The 20,228-nt window shown below is 38.8% G+C and overlaps 2 protein-coding genes across 9 annotated transcripts in view; one reads left to right on the top strand and one right to left on the bottom strand.

The window, feature by feature from the left end:
* LOC121870344 (calcium homeostasis endoplasmic reticulum protein-like) overlaps positions 1–8,475 on the bottom strand; it is a 56,900-nt gene extending 48,425 nt beyond the window's left edge. For 4 of the 5 annotated variants that reach the window (XM_042372127.1, XM_042372128.1, XM_042372129.1 and 1 more), the window contains exons 1-4: positions 7,355–7,503; positions 4,487–4,657; positions 3,355–3,782; positions 1,131–1,289 (exon numbers count right to left, since the gene is read on the bottom strand). In XM_042372127.1, coding sequence (XP_042228061.1) covers positions 1,131–1,289; positions 3,355–3,782; positions 4,487–4,657; positions 7,355–7,379 — 783 coding nt within the window. In that variant the 5' untranslated portion in view covers positions 7,380–7,503. Of the gene's footprint in view, positions 1–1,130; positions 1,290–3,354; positions 3,783–4,486; positions 4,658–7,354; positions 7,504–8,360 lie in introns of those variants that run through there. The other variant, XM_042372131.1, reaches the window with a different exon arrangement.
* Positions 8,185–20,228, top strand: part of LOC121870346 (ZZ-type zinc finger-containing protein 3-like) — a 51,098-nt gene continuing 39,054 nt past the window's right edge. For 2 of the 4 annotated variants that reach the window (XM_042372133.1, XM_042372134.1), the window contains exon 1: positions 8,185–8,607. In XM_042372133.1, the coding sequence (XP_042228067.1) occupies positions 8,361–8,607 (247 nt within the window). In that variant the 5' untranslated portion in view covers positions 8,185–8,360. Of the gene's footprint in view, positions 8,608–8,713; positions 8,761–20,228 lie in introns of those variants that run through there. The other 2 variants (XM_042372135.1, XM_042372136.1) reach the window with 2 other exon arrangements.

Below are 20,228 nucleotides of genomic sequence, written 5' to 3'. Positions count from 1 at the left end.
CTACGAAGACTTAGGTCACTTGGGACAACCACGCCAGAGCTGAGGACCATCTACAATGCCTTTATTCTCCCGAAACTAACGTATGCGTCACCAGCCTGGTCGTCTTCTCTCAACTCCACCCAACAACGTCAGCTAGAGAAGGTACAGAAAAGGGCCTGCAAAATCATGCTCGGCGCAGAATACTCCTGCTACACCAACGCTCTCTCCACCCTGGAAATGCCATCCCTCAGTGACCTCCACCACCAAGCACTGGAAAGGTTTGGCCGTGGACTACTGCACCACCCTCGCCATCACCACCTCTTGCCACCTGCAGCCCCCCACCCAACTCGCGCAGTCCGCCACTACAACAAAATTCAGGCCTTAAGAGCCCGCACCGATAGATCTAAGAACAGCACCATCCCATCTATTGTTAAAATGATAAACAACTCCTGATTTATGTACTGTACAGCCATGTAAATGTATTCAATGCATATTATATTATTATGTCTAAATCAAATGTAAGTCTGTATATTTTCAGCCACCGGCAGCAATTCTATTTATAAACCGTTTATTATTATTACATGTGAAAACATATCGTCATTACATAATAATATGAAAGCAACACTTATTTACTGCTCATATATATATATTGAAGGGTTAAATGTTGAACTCTGTATAGACAAGCAGAGAGAGAGAGAGAGAGAGAGAGAGAGAGAGAGAGAGAGCAGCCGAACTGCCGGATGTAAACAAACCTAAATTTCCCGCGGCTTTCTTGTTGTTTTTTATGGGGATTAGCCCACTCGGGCATAGGTCACTGACCCACATTGGGGCCTGAGGGGCAAAAATTTAATCATCCTGTAATAATAATAATAATAATAATTCAGAAAAAAAAAGCTGCCTATCTACCTATTGGACAAACTAAAATCGTTCCAGACCATGGGAGTTTCCGGACCACAGAATGCCGGACTAGAGAGGTACAACCTGTAGCTGTACTTTCAATGTAGAGTACCCCCTTGAATGAAAGATCTCAATAACAGTAGGCCTATACTGTAATAATACGTAGACCCATTTTACTTTCCTGACCAAATAAACACAGTACAGTACTTGCCTTAAGACATAATTATTGACAGAAGATAATAAAACACACTCACCAGCTGTTGTGCTGCCAGATTCTGTTCACTTTGGTGAATTTGTTCCTGTAGTTGTTGTTGCTGGCTAGTAATGGACTCCATACTCACACTGGGGGGAGGTGGAGGTGGGGGCTGAGCATAACCTGGGGTGCTAGTGGTAAAAGCACCTGGTTCCCCAGCCTAGGAAGAGAAAATTCATTATATTAGTTTAATAACTCTATTTACATAAGAACATAAGAACATAAGAAAGTGGGATACTGCAGGAGGCCGACTGGCCCATACAGGGCAGATCCCTTTCACACCCATCCCAGCACTTCCATGTGCCTATCCAACTTCGTCTTGAAGCTCCCTAGCGTCCCCGATCCTACTATAGCACTCGGTAGCCTATTCCACATATCCACAACTCTATTACCAAACCAGTGCTTGCCTATATCCTTTCTGAATCGGAATTTATCTAATTTAAAGCCATTTGTTCTAGTTATTTCGTTATTACTGAGCTTCAGAACATCTTCCATTTTACCCTTGTTAATCCCACTTACCCACTTGAACACCTCTATCATATCTCCCCTAACTCTACGCCTCTCTAATGAATGCAAGCCTAAGCTTTTCAGTCTTTCTTCATATGGAAGGTTTCTAATATTATGGATCATTTTTGTCATTCTTCTTTGTACTCTCTCCAAAGAATCTATGTCCATTCTATAATAAGGACACCAGAATTGAACCGCATAATCCATGTGTGGCCTCACTAATGCTAGGTAAAGTTTCAAGATAACGTCAGCAGTTCTGTTACTCACACTCCTAGATATGAACCCAAGAATCCTGTTTGCCTTGTTGCGAACGCTAATACATTGTTTTCTAGGTTTCAAGTCGTTGCTAACAAATACACCTAGATCTTTTTCACAATCTGAGTTTTCTATTTCCGTGTTACCTAGTTTATACTTAACGTTTGTATTCGTCTTCCCTATCTGTAGTACCTTGCATTTATCAGTATTAAAATTCATTTGCCAGTCTACTGACCCCTCATGTAAGGTATCTAGATCTCTTTGAAGGTGTTCAAAGTCACTGTCTGAATTTATCACTCTCCCCATTTTGGTATCATCTGCAAATTTACTAATCCTACTAGTTAAACCTAAATCAAGATCATTAATGAATATAACAAACAGCAGAGGGCCTAATACAGATCCCTTGGGAACTCCGCTTTTGACCGCACCCCAGTCTGACTTAAATCCATTTATGCTGACTCTTTGTTTCCTACCAGTTAACCATGACCTAATCCATTTTAATAATGATCCACCTATTCCATGTGCTTCTACCTACTTTATCAATCTCTCATGAGGGACTCTATCGAATGCTTTACTGAAATCTAAATAAATTATATCATATGACTCATCATTATCTACCGCTTCATATACTTCTGAGAAAAAGCTAAGCAAATTTGTGAGACATTGTAAAGATAAGCCCTGTAACACCATACTGCTCACTGCTAATTGTGGCACACATACAACATGGTAGTTTGCCAGGAGTTGAACATAAAATAAGTCTGGTCTCCATGCCTGTACAGTACAATACTACATTCACTGTAGATTAATTACACATTAAAACACCACATTCACAAGATACTAATACTGCATGTAGTACATGACACCAGTAAGGATGGATGCAAGTGTTGTGGCTGGTGGCAGATTACTGCATACCATACTTAATGACCATACTCTACTCACTGAAGCTGTAGTGCAAAATCAAAATAAATAATGTACAGTACCTGATGGAATTAATATTGTACACTCACTTGTATGGACATGACAATATAATACCTCGGATGTATAATTACCAAATGTTTCCTGGCCACCATTGTTAAGTATTATATGGCAATGGCCCCCACTACCAGATCAAGTAGTGTGACTGGCAGCTTAGTAACAATGAATAAAGGTTTCCTTTGAGATTTGTTCAAACTCTTGGGGTGTAATCTAATACCACAGGGAAGGAATTAGCAGACTACTCTCCATTCATGTGATGATACTCACTGTGCATGATATTCTTACATTTCCAAAACCCAGTACAGTAAAAGGACTAAACTAATAGAAGAGAGAGCACCAGAGAGAGATAAGTTGGATTGAGGGTTATACTCATATATCCCTGTATCTTAATTGTTGTGTTTAAAATCCAGAATAAAATATAAATATATATGTTATATAATCTATGTTCCTACCAACAAAAGGGATTTCTTCTACTTCTGTTTATTTACCTGTGGAGCTGTGTAGGTAGCATCTCCAGGTGGAGGTGGAGGAAAAGACTGAGAAGAATGAACAAATGGAGGTTCTGCCGTGCTGGTTGGAACAAAGGAGGTGGTGGTGACATAATTTGAATCACCAGGAGGAAATGTAGTAGGTGGTTCACTTGATGGGGGTGGCGGTGCATACTGTCCCTGGTTAAAGCCTCCAGAGGTAACAGTTGGCTGTGGAAATTGTGGTAAATCTGGCTCAGGGTACGCGGAAGTGGGCGGGTAACCATAAGCAGGTGGGTAGCTTTGGCCAGGAAAAGCACCACCTGCACCTCCACCTGGGAAACCTCCTTGTGGTGGAGGTGGAGGCTGGTGTAGTGTTGGCTGTTGTGATGGTTGTGACTGCTGTTGTTGCTGCTGCTGCTGTTCACGAGCTTGACGATGTTTCAGTACTAAAATGAAAATTTAAGAAAAGTTAAAAAAAAAAAAAATTCATAAACAACAAACAATGAATTTTGGCAGCTCTTACAGGAACATATTTCTTATTACTGACTATGAAGTTTCCATAAACTGTGTAGATCACAACTTAAAAATAAAAATGGTTACAGAGAATTGACAATGACAGTACTGTAGTTTCATAATATAAAAAAAATATTGGCAGAAAAGACAGAAAATTTAAGAAAGGAAGACAAGTAAATGTGTACAGTATGTGGAGTCCTACAATGATCAGTAAATTTATTCATGGGTGGTGAGAAGATGAGTGCCAGGCACAGTTGTACAAAGTGAAGTGCACTGGATGGGGCAGTGTAACATGTCCTCATAAACACATGATAATGTATTAATTATGTACAGTATATATTCATAATGACAAAGAATGCTCGGCCTGCAATAAGTGAGCCTCTCCAAATAAAAAGTTTTTGTTTCAAGTTCCACAAGTAAAAATGTATAATTTACAGTATATTGAGTAATACTGTATTATATCCAGTACAAGGGTCTATATAAACCATAAGCTTACCTGCTCAGCTGCAAACACATGTACAGTACTTAACATGTAAATAACCATGTTCTGATGTAGCCCCAGAATTATCTATCTGGGTTACATTTCAACCAGTAGCCAGTTTCTACTGTCAATAAGAAACAAGCACAATTTACTCACTTGCTTGTTCAGTTGTAACTTTGTACTGGTAGTAATTGAAGTATTCTCCACCAAACAAAAAGCTAAACTTGGGGTTTTCCTTCTGTTTGGTTTTGGTCATCTGCTCAAACTCAGGACCATTGCGAGCCACAAACTGTGCCAACTTGTCAATTATGTTTTTTAGTTCTTGGTCTGTAACAAAACAAACATTTTAGAAATTTCATCATCAATATTGTATACCACTTATTCAAAACTGGTGGACAATTCCTGAAATCCCAATCTATTCAGTTAGACAGACATACTGAATTTGTGGGATAGAAAATGAGACTCTTTAGGAACTAGATCCTTAAAAGGGGTCAAGAAATAGCACTTGCCACTTAGAACAAACAGCTGCTGGGATACTGCCATATGTATCATCATCATCATCTTCATTTTACGGCCTTTTTCAAACTGGTGTGAGCTGGCCGTCATTAGCTGATGGCAGTTCTCCAGGATACACAACCCCCTGCAACTTTATTCCCATCCATTTCATACAGAATCCACAAGAAAAAGAGTAACTAGGGCATAAAATGTGATTTGCAGATCTATCTGCCATTTCTGATATCAATTGATTGTCCTGGGGCATCCATCTCATACTATGGCAGCCTGAAAAAGGGCTGACGGAAATAAAAATTTTAACTGATACACGACTCTCATCCCAGTCAATTTATGATTTATCGTAGATAAACAAACAAAACTTACATTACCTAGCTATCCTAAGATGGAAGCATTTTATTTTAAAATGGGTTAGGTAGGTTAGGTTACATTAGATTTGGCTAGGTAGATTAGGTTAGGTTAGATTAGTTTTGGCTAGGTAGGTTAGGTACATTCATATCTTAGGAAGCATTTGTCAACAGTACAAGAGCAACCATGGTATCATCATTGCAAGGACAAGCAGTGTCTTTATTTACAACAAACATTAAGGAAAACAAAATATAAAAAGTGCAATTCCTACAGTCAATTTGGTTTATTCTTGAGGTAAAAAATTAGTTTTCCTGTATACAGTTTGCTAATTAGGAATCTAGTTAACCCAGATGACTATTGTTAAGTGTTACGAATTAATTTTACACCGTGACTAATTGTGCGGATCTGTATGGCCAATTTCCCCATGCTAAACATATCGAAAAAATTCGTTGGTCAAGTTGTTTCTCCAAATGGCCGAATAATTATACCAAAATTGTCTCTCATTTGAGGTTAGGTTAGCTTTCTCGAGATTCATTCAATTCTCAAGCCATCGCAAGTGATGTGATGAGATTTCGGTGAAATTAGTCTGTAAGATTAGCCTTACCGTAGCCTTTAATTGGGGTCTGCCCATTTCGTTACCAACCCATTTCGTCACCAATGCTTTACCTGTTTCGTCACTGTGTTTATTCTCATCAATATATACACGAAAATAACTGTTGTTTGTGATAGAAAATAGTAAAAAACACTAAGGCAATTTATTAAAGACGAAAATAAATAAAAAAAACATTAATACGCCTGCAATCATCCCACTGCTGGGTGCTTTATGCGCTGGTGCCAAATCACCTTCATTTGTTAAATTTTCAATTTCAATTGCTTATTCCTTGATAGAGGAAGCAGGATCCTAGTGCTGTCACTAGGTACCCCTGTACAATGGCACCAGAAGCATCTGGCAAGTGTGACAAGTATATACAGTATAAATATTATAAAGGGGCTTACTAAAGCCTAAGGAAGGAAGGATATTCCTTTAACACATAATCAATATTATTTACAAAATATCTGGCCAGTATGGGGAGGATCATCGTGTCTCCGTCAGGGGGTCGTGGAGTGGTGGTCCAGCAGGCGTCACGGAAGAATTGTGTGTGGGGACATCTTAGGAGGTAGTGGATAAGGGTGCTGCTGTCGGGTCTGCTTCATTTGTTCTGTATTTTGTCTATGTTTTAATCGTTTTCTTTATTAAATAATTAATATTCATAAATAATAACAACACAATACTTCTCGAGTCGTCTGTAAAATAATAATTTACAATTTGTCACTAATACTAACGACTGTTAGTGGTGATGAAACGGATTTGATATTGGTAACAAATGGGGTTTTGGTAACGAATCGGGTCGGTGACGAAGTGGATTGGTGACGATATGGCGTGTATCCCTTTAAATAGGGTCCGACTAATTACCCAAATGTACCCAAATGTAGCCAAATATAGCCGGAATGAAGTCAAATAATGGTCCTAGATGAATAAATCGGACTGCCAATCACTTCTCGACTAGTATTTGGTGTCACAAAGTCACAAAAAATTGGTAAACTTAATTTAATCTGAGTTAATAGATCGAGTGCACGTACGTAACCTAACCTCGACTAGTATTTGGTGTCACGAAGTCACAAAAAATTGGTAAACTTAATTTAATCTGAGTTAATAGATCAAGTGCAAGTACCTAACCTAACCTAACCTAACACAACTCAGATTAACTTAAGTTTACCAATTTTTTTTTACTTTATGACACCAAATAATAATCGAGAAGTGATTCAGTCCGATTTATTCATGTAGGACCATTATTTGACTTCATTGCGGCTACATTTGGGTAATCAGTCGGACCGCTTTAATTATACCAAGACTTACCACCCAGTACCACACACATACCTGGACTGTCTTAGTTTAATCTGCTAATGGTAGTGTAGCTGGTGAGCCAATGTGAACCTGTATGGCAGTATGAAGAAGGCTTTTACCGAACAAATTTTAATTATCTACTAATTACGAATAGATCTAATAAATATCTATCAATCTATCAGGTTAAAAAGACTAAACAATTAAGCATAACCAACAACTGGAACAAGCATCAGTTAGATCATCGTTTCTTCTTTTATATTGGTTTATTCATTCTAACTAACCTGGGGGAGGTTGAGGAAGCTCCATGGTGATTAGTTTGAGTAGTTTCAGTTAAATAAAGCTTCTTGATGACATATATAAGGCAGGTAAAACATCCGCCGTCTACTCATGACAAGAGGCGTATGAATCAATGTTGCCAAAACGGTAATAAACCTTAGGCAGGGTCAGAGGGTCACTAACATGATTTTTTACCGATTCATTTTTTTATTGGTATTCATCAGTTAGAACTAACAGAATATCCTAATTACATTTATAATAACCAAATTTGGCCTGTAGTTACATTTGCGTGAAAATCAATTATGTAAGGTTTGTTTTAATAGATGACTGGTTTAATATTTTTCTTATACATCTTGTTTACTTGGAGTTAAACCAGTAGGTGCTATATTTTCATCTATATTATAGTTGCCCCAAAAATTCATATAATAATAAGAACCGGCATTTTCTCAACACATTTCTCCATTTTCCTCTTGCTGTCTCAAGGATCACCAATAGAGACTTGTGTGGTAACAATGTCCCAGGCCAAACAAACCACATGCTGCATAAAAGTTAAATATAAAATGTATTAATTTTCTTTCATTCAAATCAAAATTATCTAAAATATTCCTAGAAATTAATAATTGTTTACTTATTAAACCTGACACAGTCTAACTATGAGTCACATGGTGTATAAAAAATAAATATGAACTGTATTAATTTTCTTTTTTCTAAATTATCCAGAACATTCTTAATTTCTTCTTTTTTTTACATTTTAAACGTGACACAGTCTAACTATGAACAGGAGTTATATGAGAGTTGTCAATTTCATTAGCTTTAAAAATGATTACAATGCCGATCATATCTAGGCCAATGCTTGATGTACACTTATAATAACTTATCTGCAATAATAGGGATTACAGAGCAACTGTTAGAAAAGAAAACATTATGGTGGTGCATAACTCGGTTTTTATGGTGGACAGAAGTGTGGTATTTTAAGGTTCCAATACATCCTGAACCAGAACAGCAACTCACATGGTCCTCTCCACTGATCGGTTCCTTAGCTCCTGTTATCTGAACCTGCTCCAGTGTTGGTCAAGTCTGGCCTTCAATTCGCTCACACTCTGTGCGTCACAACGCTCATTGGCAGATTGTTCCAAGAGTTCACAACTTGTGCAACAGTACTCCAAAAAAAATTGCTCTCAAGTTTCTGGAGTCCTGGCTTCTTCAACCTTAAACTGTGACCCCCGGCCCCTTGTAAGTGGACGTCCACCAGCTCGAGGTTTGCATATTCGACCGAGTAGTGCCCCCTGAGATGTTTAGGTCGCCCGTCTGTAGTATAAGCTCAGTACTTTTACTTTTATCCTCTTCGCCACTGATCGGCTCGCTAGCCGCCCGGGCGATCGGTCACGTCTCTGTCACACAGTGTTGGCAGGTACTGGGCATGCACCGGCTCCTGAATGTACCTGAACCTGCTCCAGTGTTGGTCAAGTCTTGTCTTGAAAGAGCTCACACTCGGTGCCTTCACACAACCGGTCCGACTAATTACCCAAATGTACCCAAATGTTGCAAAATGTAGCCGCAATGAAGTCAAATAATGGTCCTACATGAATAAATCGGACTGCTAATCACTTCTCGACTAGTATTTGGTGTCAGAAAGTCACAAAAAAATTGGAAAACTTACTTTAATCTGAGTTAATAGATCGCGTGCATGTACCGAGGGAGCGAGGAATTACCCAAATGTAGCCGCAATGAAGTCAAATGATGGTCATACAAGCGTAATTCAGGCTGTGAATCACTTCTCGATTATTATTTGGTGTCATAAAGTAAAAAAAAATTGGTAAACTTAATTTAATCTGAGTTGTGTTAGGTTAGGTTTGGTTAGGTTAGGTTAGATACATGCACTCGATCTATTAACTCAGATTAAAGTAAGTTTTCCAATTTTTTGTGACTTTCTGACACCAAATACTAGTCGAGAAGTGATTGGCTGTCGTATCCTATATTGATCGCGCTGTGTACTGACATTATTTTCGTATTTAATTTACTATATAATGACTGGAAAGCGTGCAAGTGAGAGTGTTGGTGGTGCTCAGAAGAAAAGGAGACAGTCAATTACTTATGAGATGAAAATGAAGATAATAATGCTGTATAAAATTGGAAAAACTGTAGCAACAATTTCACGCGACCTAGGGTTTTCGCACTCGACCATATCCACTATTCTGAAGGACAAAACGTATTCGTGATGTAGTGAAAGGATCAGCACCTATAAAGGGAACTATAATTACGAAGAAAACACAAGGTCCCATTCACGATATGGAAAAATTATTGGTGATGTGGATGGAAGACCAAATACAGAAGCGTGTACCCTTAAGCCTTCTAACCTTACAGGCTAAGGCAAGAAGCCTGTTCGAAAGCCTGAAGGCGCAGACAGGAAATGAGTGCGAACAAACCTTCACAGCAAGTCATGGGTGGTTTAACAGATTTAAGAACCGCTACAGTTTACACAATGTTAAGGTGAGTGGAGAGGCAGCTAGTGCTGATGTTGGTGCTGCCGAAGCTTTTAAAGAGGAGTTAGATCGTGTGATTGTGGAAGGAAATTATTTGCCTGAGCAAATATTCAATGTGGATGAAACTGGATTATTGTGGAAGCACATGCCTGAGCGGACATACATCCACAAAGAGGCAAAAACAATGCCAGGATTCCAGGCATTCAAGGACAGAATTACATTTCTGTTGGGGAGGAATGTTGCTGGTTTCACGATCAAGCCCTTCATGATCTATCATTCAGAGAACCCCAGGGCTTTTAAATATGTCAGCAAGCATACACTGCCAGTGTTTTATCGCAGTAACAAGAAAGCCTGGATGACCCTTGTACTGTTTGAGGATTGGTTCATGAATTGTTTCATTCCTCGAGCCAAGGAGTATTGTCTGCAACAAAGGATTGCATTCAAGATTTTGCTGGTTTTGGATAATGCTCCGGGACACCCACCACACCTGGACGACATGCACCCTGATGTTTAAGGTAGTGTACATTCCACCTAACACTACCTCTATCATCCAACCCATAGATGAAGGTGCTATTGCTGCCTTTAAAGCAAATTATTTACGTACGACCTTCGCTCAGGCTGTTGCTGCTACTGAAAGTGAGAAAACGCTCAGAGAGTTTTGGAAGGAGTACAACATTTTGTCATGTATAAAGAACATTTTTGCAGCATGGGATCAGGTTACACAACAGTGCATGAATGAAATATGGAAGAAAACACTGAAAAGATATGTGAACAGTTTCAGAGGATTTAATGAAAATGAAGTTATTTCTGAGATTAGTAACAAGATAGTGGAGTTAGGTAAACAGCTTCAGTTAGAAAATGATAATGAAGATGTTGAACAGTTGGTTGAAAGTGTAGCAGAAGAGCTAAGTAACGAGGATCTTATCAAACTGGAAGCACACAAAAATGCAGAGGAAGAAGCAAGTCAAAATGTAGAAGAATGACCTGCAGCCCCAAAAAATTTTCAGTGAAGTAAATGGCAGAGGCATTTGCTACAATTAATAAGGGGATGCAAATGTTTGACGGAATGGATCAAAATTATGAGCGTTTTGCCAAAGTTGACAGAATGGTCCAAGATGCACGTGCTTGCTACAGGGAAATTTGTAACGAAAATAAAAAGCAAACTGTGCAGTCTAAATTGGACATCTATTTTAAGAAGTCCCCCATTGCTGTCTCCTCACGCCCCACCAGTGCTGCCTCTTCACTCCCTCAAGATGATCCAATACCTTCAACCAGCAAGTTTCCCCTGTACATAAACCCGTCTGAAGAAAGCGACATTGATGACCCACCCAGCCCTGTCTCCTCCTCTGCTTCATCCATTTAATATTGTCTCCATGTATCCCATAAATAGAAAATTATGGGGGCCCCATGTGCATTCAGCTAACTGTATCCATTTCTCATTATTTATTACCTTTACTGTACTGTATTTCATTGTAGATTTTTTTTTTCTTTTCTTCTATGTCCGACTTAAGACCATTCCTACTTACGACCTGGATTTGGGTCCCTAACCCCGTCGTAAGTCAGGGAACAGCTGTAATGAGTTTTATTACTATTGAATTTAACCAAGTTTCTACCTCCCCATTCGGAGATGCTGCACAGATCCGCATTGATAGATGTAATATCAGCTCTAGAAAAAGATCTAGTTTGAGAACTGGGGGGAAGGGGAAAATGTGAAGAGTAGAATCATCAGCGTAAGAATTGATAGAATTAGTTGTACTGTAGTGTGAAGTAAATCATTGATAAAAAGAAGGAAGAGAGTAAGTGAAAGAACAGAACCCTGTGGGACATCACTATTGGTAGGATAAGAGCGAGAGATCGATCCCTTGACAACTGCTGCCATGGATCGGTTCTCAAGGAACCTAGAGAGTCGAGAAAAAAGTGAGGAAGAGAAACCATAAGAGGGAAGTTTAGAAAGCAAAGACTTGTGCCATACCCTGTCAAATGCTTTGGAGATGTCGAGGGCCACAATGAAAGTTTCCCTATAATCCCTAAGAGAGGATGACCAAAGTTAGGCGCAATACTTGTACATGATTTTCACAGATTGACAAAACAGTATATCATAGCATTATAGGTACTATATAAAAAAATTACATCTCAGTAAATACCTTCAATAACCTTAAAAAAGGCAGCAAAATTCATGCAGGAAAAATATGTTTTTGCTGGCAAAATCACACGTAGCACTTAAGTAAACGTTTACCAAAGTTTTGGATAGTTCAATCGTCTTTCATAAATGGTATATTGTTAGACTCCGTTAGTCATCATTTATGTACAGTCAGCCAAAGATGCATCGACCCCACCCTGGGTCTCGTGCTCGCAATTTTACCTGGCAATACTTGGTAAAGTAAGGCTGTATGTAAAGGTGATTGTAATTGGTGGATCTGTTTTTGGCTGTGTCAGTGTCAGGATAATTATTAAAGAAACCAAAGGTATAATTTTTTTTATTAATAAACAGTTCATTGCTATTTAAGGTCATGAGAAGTTTCCAAATTTTAATATACTGTATTTGCTTAAATAATGAAGAAAATTACAGTATATTAATGACGTGGCAACTCGACTACAACCACGCTGCCACAAGAATCACAAAAAAAAATAAATAAATTAAAGTAAAGTGATCACAGAGAAGCTGAATACATTAGAGTACATTTTCTGTTTTGGTGATGTTCAGTGCAGTACAAATATCCCATACATTTTATGTAGTGGATGCAATCCAGTAAAGCACTGGGTAATTTTTGACGACTGACCTGCAGCTGCTTTTTCATATTAAACCATTATAATGTTTTGTAGTGGACACTTTTGTAATTTGTGCTAATGTGTTAAAAAAGTGGTTATTTCTAAATTAAATCTAACCTAACCATAGTTGATATGAAAAACAAGCATCAGAAGTGGTGTTAGAAGATCTCCCCAATCTTACCTGGTATTATTAACATGTCGGGTACCCAGTGATTTTTAATAAATAAATTTTTTTGAAACGGTAGTACTGTAACTTTTTTGTTTTTTGTGATTCTCAACTAAGGAGTTGAATTTTTTTTTTTTAGCCTTTCTACAAAAATGACTCCATTGCATTAAGCTTCAAATATTGAGAAAAATGTGATCAAAATTATATCCCAAACTAGTAATAGTCATGGTCCAAATATTTACCCTTTCGTCTTTAACGAACCCCCTTTCTCCCTAATTGGTCCATTATGTTTGGAGTATGCTGTAGAGGGCATACAGTATTGAAGTATTTATTTGTATTTTTTGCTTATGATAAGCTCAGACAAAAACATGGTGATTTTCTTCTGACACTGTTCTCGCATTTTACGTATAACCAGAATACTGTATTGGGAGTTGAAAATCAGAAAACTACTAGACAAAATCTATTGTTGCATTTGTTGTCATCAACCAAATCTAGTGAATTTTTATTTGCAAACGATAGTTTAGACAAGAATAAAACACTTTTCTTCAATGACATTTCCCTCGCAAACAACCTAGAACCGAGATATTTAATATGTTGGGGGCCCAGGGGGCAACCCCCCCCCCCCCTCAGTTATGAGACTAGGTAGGTTTGGATGATTTGGATAACTTAATTAGTAAAACATGGCTTGTAGCACCAACCAAACCTACCTAACCTTACCTAACTTCCTAACCATGGGGATCTGGCCCCTGGACCCCCTGGCATAATAAATATCTCGGTTCTAGATTGTTTGCTAGGGAACATCATAAAAGAAATGTGTCTTAGAAATGTTTAAACTATTGTTTGCAAAGAAAAATCCATAGAATTAGTTGTTGGCAACAAATGCATTGCAATAATAGTCTTTCTAGAAGTTTGGTATTTTCAACTCCCCGATATCTGTTATGAGTTACGAATACCAAAAGTGTCATAGGTGAAAATCGTCTTGTTTTTGTCTGAACTTATCATTAGCAACAAAAATCAAACAAATATCTCGATATGTCCTCTACTATAAATTGACTGAAAAAATGTATGCACAGGTACAGTCTTGTTCAAGATTCTTCGAACACTGCTGGAGACAGCTGGCAACTCAAGGCCGTTTGTTTACTATAGTACGTAGTATATATTATGAATGAAGGTAAAAGTGATCGGTGATTGGTTACTTAGCTCCCCGTTAATTAATGGTTGGGCTTTGTTGTTTCGTATTGTATTAAACCTTTCTGCTGGTATGTACTGTTAATTTGATTTCAAAATGGATAGAGCAATGGGCCAACCTATATGAATTCATGTTTAGACAATTAAACATAAGAAAAAATCAGTAAGTGTATTATAGAACTTTATATATCGGGCACAGCTGTGTGCAGGTTGTTTATGAGGGTGCCTGTTTGTCATTAATTTATACTAATGTTATTTTCAAACGTTTAATCCATTTCGGGTAATTAATCCAGTCGTATGTAACTGATGCTAAACAAACTTCTTTCTAAAGACGCTGATTTCATGCAACACAAACTGCTGTTTTAAGTCGCTGTAGGAATAAGCAGAATCATTGGTTCACTGCTACCTGTAGCGTGTGTGTGTGTGTGTGTGCGCGCCTTAGGCTGTGTGTGTCAATGCTTGTCTGTAAAAAGTTATATAAATGAAACAGTGTTATGAAGTTTATTTAATGACATTATTTATTTTACATTCCCTGTGAGGCATTGGAAATAGAAATTTATATATAATGTTTTATTTATTCATATATTTGTTTATGTTTCAATTATATGTTATGAAATGGATACTACACAGTTTCAATGCGATCCTGTGGTGAACCAGATTAAAAACAAGGCTTTTTTGGCGGGCAAACAATCACTCGAAAGAAATGTCATTTGAAATATATAATAAGCTAAGTCTACTCAGATGACAAAGGTAATGACAGTTGAAAGATCTACAGCGATATAATACTTATACTACGGCATTAGCTATACCTTTAGTACGAAATTTCAGTAATTGATGTAATATTTTTTTTTTAATTAATAAAAACGGCAAGGCGGGAGGGGGGGGGGGGATGAAATCGACATTATTCACGAGCGAGTGCGTATGTTTCCGTGCAAGTGTGCTTGAGTATTGGAGCATTATTGTAGGTTATGAAATAATTGTGAGGTAACGTTGTAACAGTTTGGTATTTTGGCAAAAAAATAATTCCCATTTCTTATAAATCAATGGAGAGAAAAATATATACAAATACAATTACAGTGAACCCTCGCTTTACGCGGTCAATTGAACCCACGGTGGCCCGCGTAAAGCGAGAAACGCGAAAAGTGAACAACATAACATATGGGATTAATTGAAATAGAGACCGGGCCGACCCCCACACTCCACTTTTTCCCGACACAATACGTACGTTTTACTAAAAATAACATCTTAACTTTATGATGGTATTCACACACACATAATATAGAAGGGAACAATCAATAAGAGAATAATATACTGTAGGTTAGGTTAGAAAAAAACAAGGTTAGGTTTAACACTATACACCCAGATGCACCTCAGCCCATCTCCTAGATTAAACAAAACATTGTTTTGTACAGGCTGTAGTATTATGCTAAAACAAACACTCATAAATCAACACAGCTAAAATTACTGGATGCGAAATGGTCTGTTTACTAACGATTGGCTCATGGGAGAGGGTGGCGTCGCTGGTGCCGCACTCCATCCGCCTCTCGTCTGACTCACTTTCCTCTCAACTTATCCTCTAATTACTTTAGGCTACCAAAATAGATTTTCAATCACCTTTAGTTAGGCAATTCATCCTCTGAAGATGCAGAGCCAAACTCAACCAGCTCATCATCCACATCACTGTCTAGTGGTGTGGCTGTTGACACATCTGACACGCGGGAAGCACTGGATGACGGCCGTGTCTGCCCAGACGTAGATGGGTCAGCTACCTCAGGAGCTAAAGGAATGGAAAACATTCATTAAATTATTGAATTTCTACCACATAATTATTACATATTGTATTGTACGTATACCCAAAATTTAATTTTTATTTTTCCGAGTAATAAACACTCATTTTCATAACAAACTTACCTAATGAGGATAATGGATGGAAGAATGAGGTGATTTTCTTATGTTGCTGGGCCATAATCAGTTGATCTTGCAGCTGAGAGTACGTAGATGCAGCCCGATTCAACGCCTCCACCACTTGCATACTGCGTTCCATATCAGGATCATGTTGCAGTGCAGACTGGGTGGCAGAAGTGTCGTGCTGCATAAACTCCCTCAGCTTAGGAATTGTCAGTTCCTTCCCCACTGTTTGGGGCTTATCTGTCGCTTCCTCTTCTTCCTCGTGTTTTTTTGCAGAAGTGAGAGGATCTTCCATGCTAACAAGCAGTTCAGTCACATACTCTTCTTAGATTTCTTGAAATCCTGAATCACCTCTCACTTCCTTAACGAGCTTCATAATGTATTTCACGTCCTTGCCTTCATCAAAGCCCTTCAAATCATGGAATACCTCAGGCCATAGATTATGCCACACTCCATTTAGTGCAGTTTCTGGCACACTTTTTCATGCAAGTTTGATGTTAGTTATCGCATCTTTGATGGTGTAGCTCTTCCAAAACGTTGCTGCAGTCATATTGTTGTCCTTGTTCATAGCTTCAGCCATTTGCCTCATGGTATTCTTGAGATAATATCTCTTGAACAAGGCAATAACACCTTGATCTAGTGGCTGAATAAGTGAAGTCACGTTCGGAGGGAAGAAGGTCAAGTTTACGTCATTATTCACACTGCACAGGTGTTTGGCGTGGCTAGGTGCATTGTCCACGAGAACCAAGGCTTTGTTGCTAAGGTTCAATTTTTTTTTTAATTTTCGATGAATGGGGCGGCATGGCTGATGTACCATTCATCGAAAATGTCAGAAGTCATCCACGCCTTTTTGTTTGATCGCCAAATTACAGGAAGTTTCGAGATGCGCTCATTTTTAAAGGCACGAGGTCTAGCTGAGTGGTGGATGACGAGTGGCTTCATTCGTGTGTTGCCTTATGCGTTCGCCACGAGGAGAATCGTCAGTCTGTCCTTGCTGACCTTAAACCCTTGTGCTTTATCTTCACTCTTCATTAGATAGGTTTTCTTGGGCATTCTTTTCCAATACAGTCCAGTTTCATCACAATTCCACGCTTGGCAAGGAGAATATCCATTTTCTAACACTATATCCTTCATAACTTTCTTCATATCCCCGGTCGCCTCCGCGTCGACAGATGCAGCTTCACCCGAAAGCGTCACATTCCGTAGCCCCGTCTTTTTGATAAATTTGGACAGCCAGCCTGTACTTGCTGTGAACTTACTGTCTTTAATGGACTTCTCTTCCCCTTCAAGTATCCGAGACTGTTTTCCTAGGCTTGGTTTTGCAGCACTGGGCCAGTGAGAGGAAGTATTTTGCGCTGCATGTCTTCTACCCATAACTTAAGTGCTTCTTCCATCTCACCATACATAGCACTCTTTGGGTGGAGTTTACCCTTGGCAACATCTGGTGAAGCATAGGCTGCTCTAATTTTCTTCTCATTGAGCTTTATAGTGCGGACAGAGCCCTCCGACAGTCCAAATTGACAACCCACACTTGAAGCACCATTTCTACGCTGCAGTGCTTCCAGCACCTTGATTTTCTGCTCCAGTGTAATTACTTGCCTTGATTTCTTGGCCTGTGGGGTAGTTAATGATGTAGTAGCTGTCCTCTTGGATATAATGGCGATGGTTGATACACGTGGTAGAAGAGATAGTGTCACACAGTAAGTCTGTTCACTGGAGCGTCAGCACGAGAACTGAGGATGTGGGAGGGCGGTGGGCAGCCACGTAGCGTGTCCAGAGACGCGTCTGGTGGGAAACATTAGGCGCAAAATTTAAAATTTGATGCGCCTTGATTGACTCGCGCAAAATAGGAAATATTCGCTTTAAATTAAAACTGTCCTTAATTGTGGATGTCGCTTTAAATCAATAATCTTAAATCAATTCGCATTAAATCGACGTTCTACTGTACATCCAAAAAGATAAATAAACTAAATCATTTTGTATTGTACTCACTGATGGCCAGAGGTGGAGCAAGTGTGTGGTGGAGAGGAGGGTGGCGAGTCACTGAAACCCCGAGGGGGACTCCCCTTCTCGCTCTGACTGGGTTTCCCCCTCCATTTTCGTAGTAAGGCTAATGGTCTTGCATTGCTTCTTCACAACACTAGCATCACTAACACTTGATGGGCGCTTGAAAACCATTTTGAATGGTTACAGTACAGTATTTATAGCAAAAACACTTAAGCAAGCATGTTCGCTATGGAAGCCTAACAAAGATTGGGGGACGCTGTGAAACTCCGTGAGAAAGCGTAGCGCGCCAAGATGAGAGAGGGTGATGCGTCACACATAGTAATCCATGTTGGGTGACAACTTTATAACGAATCTGTCAGGATGTTGTCGGAATCATGGATATTGTTGGGATATGTGCCGGTTTGGCAACAGTGTATGGATCCACCAACGGCGGGAGTTAGACAGTTAGTTCCACCTCAGATGCCAAGCCCTGTGGACATGTCTGTCCCGCCTTATCACCTTCGCTAATAAACAGATTATGGACGCGGCCTTTAATTATCCCCCGAGGACTTAGTGTAATATATTTATTTATTTTTACTCTGTTACATGTTCACACAATCATTCATACAGAATGTGGAAAAAATGAAAAATATCTTAAGGTCAAAAATATAACTTGAATGAAAATTTCTTAATTGTGCATAAGTTAACACATATTATAGAGGGGGGAGGGGAGGTGGGAGCTGTGTAGGGGATTTCAGCTCGTCTCATGATTAGTGACAAGATTGCTAAATGCTAATGCAGTAGTATTTTTTATTTTCTTATATTTATTATTATTTATTTCTCACCATTTACTGGTACAGTACTGTATATAATATTTTATGTACAAAGAATAGCTTCTTCCACATGCAAACCATCCTCTGGGTGCCTGGCAGTCACCGGTGACGGACAGAGCCTCCCATGCATCCCGCATCATCGTATCTTGGAATATTGCGAGTTACTGCACATCACTTTTTCATAGCAGTAACAATGCAGGAAAAACATTTGGGTAGCAATCATCGTAAAACTGATCTTAGCCATCACATAGCAGTAAGTGGTGTTAATTTTTTAACATTGTAAAACTGATCGAGCACATACAGGGTGATTCAGCAAAGAGTACATTAAATTGGAGGATGAAATCCTTGGATAATTCTAAACCACAATGTCTCTATGGTAAAATGTCAGATTCTGCATAGTTTCCATGTTACAATACATTTAAGATGTTGTATTAATGAGTGTGAATTTGAAGTGAAACCCCCGTAGGTTTTTGTAATCATTTATTCACAGATCTCTACAGTGTGACCCCTCTTTGTTACAACCTAAAGGAAATGTTCAAAGTTGCCCCCTTCTGCCTCAATGCAGGCCTGTACATGTCGTACCATTGATTGTCTGACGCGTTCCAGAATGCCTGGACTATTTTTAATTTGCTCGCACCTGTCAAGAACACGTGGGCATATGCACAAACTAACATTTTACCATATACAGTAGACCAGTGGTTCTCAACCTTGTTTGCCCCATGCACCCCTTTCACCATATGTCAGAATGTCATTCCCCCCTCCTTTCCAAGATTGTCTGCCTCAAAAAGTGCATTCCAAATAATATGCATATAATAATGAAAATCCTTTATTTTTTCCATATTAGTACATACCGGTATACATTTACAATTTTACATGGATTATTTTTATAGTGGAGTTTTACAAATTAAATGCCAATTGAAAATGTTGGGATTTATAAAACTTGAATAAAAGTAAAATAGTTTTTTTTTTATTTATAATGAATTACTTAACAGACCAAACTGAAGCATAATGCAATAAACAAAAAGTTCAATAGAATACCAGGATATTGTAAATTTGTAATTAATTTTATTCAGATGAAGATTACAGTCAATGAGAAACCTATGATTGTTTTTTCTTCGCCAATTCTGGGATAGGCTGAGGAGTGCTTGAAAGGGCACAACGCAGGTCATTTTCTACCTCTAATCTACTACGTTGCTTCGTTTTAATTTGCAACAGAGTTGAAAAGCCTGACTCACAAAGATATGTCGACACAAACGGAAGCAATGCACGGATAGCTCTTTCTGCCACTTTTGGGTAGGAATCGCACATCAAGGGCCAAAATTCTGTGATTGATTTCTCATCGAACATATCTCTTGCTCCCGAATCAGTTTTTCCCCCCTCCCCCTGAAAACCTGAATTCCCCCCCTGGGGGGAATTCCCCCCTGGTTGAGAACCCCTGCAGTAGACATTGTGGTTTAGAATTATCCAAGGATTTCATCCTCCAATTTAATGTACTCTTTGCTGAATCACCGTGTATAGATCCATCGTGGAACAGTCATTGCCTGTA

This window comes from Homarus americanus, unplaced genomic scaffold, assembly GCF_018991925.1.
Source record: "Homarus americanus isolate GMGI-L3 unplaced genomic scaffold, GMGI_Hamer_2.0 scaffold40856, whole genome shotgun sequence".
Classification (NCBI taxonomy): domain Eukaryota; kingdom Metazoa; phylum Arthropoda; class Malacostraca; order Decapoda; family Nephropidae; genus Homarus; species Homarus americanus.
Note: the sequence above shows the minus strand (reverse complement) of the source record. Positions and strands in the feature narration are given on the sequence as shown.